Here is a 4,444-nt window from a genome sequence, read left to right as displayed (position 1 = left end):
GCCGATTCAATTTCGAGCAGGCCGAAGCGGCCGCGCTCTCTGCTTCCCCCACCACCACCACCCGTACGATTTTCTTGAATATCTCGCTTGCATAAATAACTTTAAACACGTTTTAAAGTAGGTTGCCAATGAAGAAAAGTATTGTAATCTTAGACCTGGTAAGTACTCGGAATACCAAAGGTATTTTTCGAAAAATTAGCCCGGATGTCCCAGTACATTTAGTGTAAATGACTGTTAACTTTGATCGGCTATAACTACGTAACTAATTGACCAATCAATCTGTTTTTTTTTTAAAGAAGCGTCTTTCCAATAACTTTTAAAACCTGCTTTAAAAATTTTTTTTTTAAAACAAACGTCAGAGCTCTCCTAGTTGACGGATTTGAATTTTTCAGAAAGCGTTTGAAAGCTTGAGAGCCCTGCTGTATGTGACTAAATTTTCAACTATCTAAGGACCTTGGTTTTTGCTGTGCAAAATTTTGAAAATTTGCAAATTTTTCTTCAACATCTGAATTGCAAAATTATTATGCAGTCTATCAAACCGATTTTGATGAAGTTTGGTGTGATGATTTTACATAACATGAAGTTTTCTTGAGCCAAGTATGAAGGTCCTATACCCAATTTAAAGACTCCAAAAACTCCCTAAAAAGTAATGTTTTTTAACACCATTTTTTGTGATTTTTTAGATTTTTACAATAATAATCGTGATTCATTCGATTTGTAACTAGTCATATTTTGTAAAAAATTTAAATTAATTTACAAACATTTTTTCCTCTTCCATTTTCGCCTAAAATCAACTCCTGAAAAGATACATAATTAAATAGGAAGAAAAATATAACATTTTTCGAATTTTTTTAACATATTGTGCCGCCAAATTTAAGCCCACGTTTCTTTTTATGCGCATTGAAAAATTTTCATTTCTAGTCATATTGGAAAGCCAAAAAGCCAAAAATCTCCGTGCATATACGATTCACCCAAACCAAAACAGATACCGCCTAGTCTATTAACACTGTGATTTTATATTCAAAATATGTCAGTAACACATTCTCAGATGTTTTTTAACCACTTTTAAATAGTATGGGTTAAATTTGTTTAATCTCGATTATTGACCTTCCTCGAAAATGATGTAAGTTCTGAAGTAATTGTAAACTATTTCATATTGTTCTGCATATTTTTGAGAGACAGTTGCGATACTGCACTTTCTGCTGCCTGCAGTACTTCAAAGGGCAATTATTCTTCATCGCTTGAAAATTCCATTTTTTTTTCTTAATATTGATATTTTGTCTGGTTTTTATAATTACTTATTGCATATTAAAATCTAACCGATTATTTATACTATAAAAGTCAATTGAATGAAATAAATGCAATCAAAAATTTTAATTCCTTTCGACACGTCCACAGTTCAGATAATAAAATATCTAAATGCCAAACTAGTAAGTACCTACATGTTTGTAAAAGAAAAAAGAATGTCAATATGGATGAAATCAATGATTTATTCTCTCATAAGCTCTAATTAACATAATTTATAGTCACAACTAGATTTGTTCTTCAGATAACTCTGAAATGTTTTGTTTTTTACAAATCAGTGTGCGAGTTATTCGACTTTCACTGTTCTTCTACCTCTACTGGTACTATTTCCAGAGGCATCACTGGGTGTACTGCTTCAACAGGTGGTTGTTTTCCTCCAGCTGGACGTTCTGGTTGTTGGGCTCCAGATGGGAATTGTGGCTCTTCGACTCCAGAGGGAAGTTCTGGCTGCTCGGCTTCGGAGGGAATTTCTGGTTCAACGACTCCTGAGGGAAGTTCTGGATGTTCTCCAACAACTGAACCTTGTGGTTGTTCGACTTCAGAGGGAATTTCTGGTTGCTCAACTCCTGAGGGAAGTTCTGGATGTTCTCCACCAACTGGAAGTTCTGGTTGTTCGGCTTCAGCAGGAATTTCAGGTTGTTCGACTCCTGAGGGAAGTTCTGGATGTTCTCCACCAACTGGAAGTTCTGGTTGTTCGGCTTCAGCAGGAATTTCAGGTTGTTCGACTCCTGAGGGAAGTTCTGGATGTTCTCCACCAACTGGTAGTTCTGGTTGTTCCACTTCAGAAGGGAGTTCTGGTTGTTCAGCTCCCTCAGGAAGTTCAGGATGTTCTCCACCAATTGGAAGTTCGGGCTGTTCCACTTCAGATGGGAGTTCTGGGTGTTCAGCTCCCTCAGGATGTTCAGGATGTTCTCCACCAATTGGAAGTTCGGGCTGTTCCACTTCAGATGGGAGTTCTGGGTGTTCAGCTCCCTCAGGAAGTTCTGGATGTTCTCCAGCTACAGGATGTTCTGGTTGTTCGGCTTCAGCAGGGATTTCGGGCTGTTCGACTCCTGAGGGAAGTTCTGGATGTTCTCCATCAACTGCAAGTTCTGGTTGTTCGATTTCAGCTGCAACTTCATCTGACTGTACTTGGTAACGTGAACTTAAAGCATACCCTTGTACACTGACCTGCAAAGATACGTTACATAAAGTATATTTAATTTAAATTTATCTTATTAAATTGTTGAATACTTACAAAGGACGTCAGTACAAGAGCTAAAGTTGCGAGGTATACGAAATTGTTCATTGTTGTTCACTGAAGTTCAGAACTGTATGGTGATAGTCCTCGATGTATGGATATTTATACAAAACTAGTGTGGTATGTAGGATTTGTAGAAGATTAAAGCATTCGTGTTAAAAAATCGGTCTAGACTTATATTTCTTATCAAATATGTAGGAATTTCGTAGGTTAATCGGCGTATAATGTCGATTTAAATCTGTGTATTCATTTTTATTGTTGAATGTAGATTCTTAGACATATTTATGATATTATGAGACGAATCATCAACTTGCTCAAAGGATTTTAGAATGTAGCATTTGTTTGAAAATATTTTACAAATGTTGTAATAACATACTTGCTTAGGTCGACATTATATGTCGATTAAACTTGTAATACCTTCCAAATCCTTACATATTTGATAAGAAATATGCATCTGCACCTGTTTCCTTGACTTTCTTTTCCTCTTTGAAAAATACTTTAATCTTGTATAATATAAGTCACAGAAACTATTCAGAGTACGAAAAAAACGATTCCTTTCTTTTTTTCTGTGAATATCAATATCTGCAGTGAGTTACGAGTAAAACAGCTAAATATGCCTGTTAAACAGGGATTTTGATCAATTAATATTAGTATTACAGGATTCGCTGCGAAATAATTCTATTTTTACATTCTTCTAACCTAAAAACTGTCCTGTGTCAGGTTTTATGACCGTCTATGTAAATCTTATTTTCTTTCTGTCAGCTTCTGAATGGGTGGCAAGTTTTTCCAATCCAGTAGTGTGACGAAAAATTTTATTAATAAATTTTTGTTTTTTTTTGCTTAAAAGAATTATGTCAAATGAGGAACCAATTTTATGGCGATGATTGTTTATACCGTGGCAGAGTTCATGAGTGTTATAAGCCGATTAAAAACGGTCGTTGAGAAACCGAAATCCGTGATCACCGCAGATTTCATCAACACTGTGCGTGAATTCATTAAAGATCGGCCAAAATCTCCATTTAAACCCATAAAACTGGGATTGAGCATCTCGAAAACATCAATTTGTCGCATTTTGGATGAACATTTGGGCTACCAAATAATGTGCGCACGATTTGTTCAGCACAAGTTGACTCACTACCATATTGGTTAGAATTTAACATTTGGAGAACATCATCAAGGAGGCCAAAAAGGACACGAACTTCCTTTACAGGATTGTGAATGGTGATAGAACGTAGTTTTTCAATATGATCCAAAAACCAAGCACCAAAGTACCAAGTGGAAGGCACAAGACGAGCCAAAATCCAAAAAACTCGTTTGGGTTTTCATCTCATCCCCCGATCATCATCATCTCCCAATCTTCCCCCATTATTCGCCCGCGTACGCGCGCTCGGCTGTTTTGAGCATGTTTGGAATAATTTTTCACCTATTTCGCATCATTTTATCGGAAAATTAGAATATACGTTTTGTAGTATTATACTTCTACTTTCTAAAATCCGGCTGAAAAATTAAAATCGGACCGCCTCCAACGCATCCAGAAATTTTGCAAAATAGTCCGACAGTGCCTGCTTTGTGCACACTTAAAGTACAGGGTTAGTCACTATAATCTGACAACTTATTGTGAGTTTATTATTGAAATTGCAAAAAAGTTTTAATACAAAAATTTTTGCCTTTTTTATGAATTTTTATATACAGTATTAGAAAAAACAATTGAATAATGGAAATCACTAAATAAAAGAAAATTTTTTGTTTAAATGGAACACCCTATATATCAGTGCATACTTAGCTTCGTTAAATATATAATATGTTACTGTACAAATGACTGACAGAAGCTTATTTATCATCATTAATTTATTTCCTATAACTAACTATTTTAACAAACAAATAATGTTTAGTGAGAAC

General features: G+C 35.3%; 1 protein-coding gene across 1 annotated transcript; it reads right to left on the bottom strand.

Annotated features, from left to right (window-relative positions):
* Nucleotides 1-1,466: 1,466 nt before the first annotated feature.
* LOC111692879 (protein app1-like) lies at nucleotides 1,467-2,651 on the bottom strand. The gene is made up of 2 exons (XM_023457009.1): nucleotides 2,543-2,651; nucleotides 1,467-2,475 (listed from the first exon to the last, which is right to left on the bottom strand). The coding sequence occupies exons 1-2, from the start codon at nucleotides 2,591-2,593 to the stop codon at nucleotides 1,603-1,605; spliced, it is 924 nt and encodes a 307-aa protein (XP_023312777.1). The 5' UTR covers nucleotides 2,594-2,651; the 3' UTR covers nucleotides 1,467-1,602.
* Nucleotides 2,652-4,444: the final 1,793 nt, after the last annotated feature.

This window comes from Anoplophora glabripennis, unplaced genomic scaffold, assembly GCF_000390285.2.
Source record: "Anoplophora glabripennis isolate ALB-LARVAE unplaced genomic scaffold, Agla_2.0 scaffold4423, whole genome shotgun sequence".
Lineage (NCBI taxonomy): Eukaryota > Metazoa > Arthropoda > Insecta > Coleoptera > Cerambycidae > Anoplophora > Anoplophora glabripennis.
This window is presented reverse-complemented; position numbering and strand designations above follow the sequence as displayed.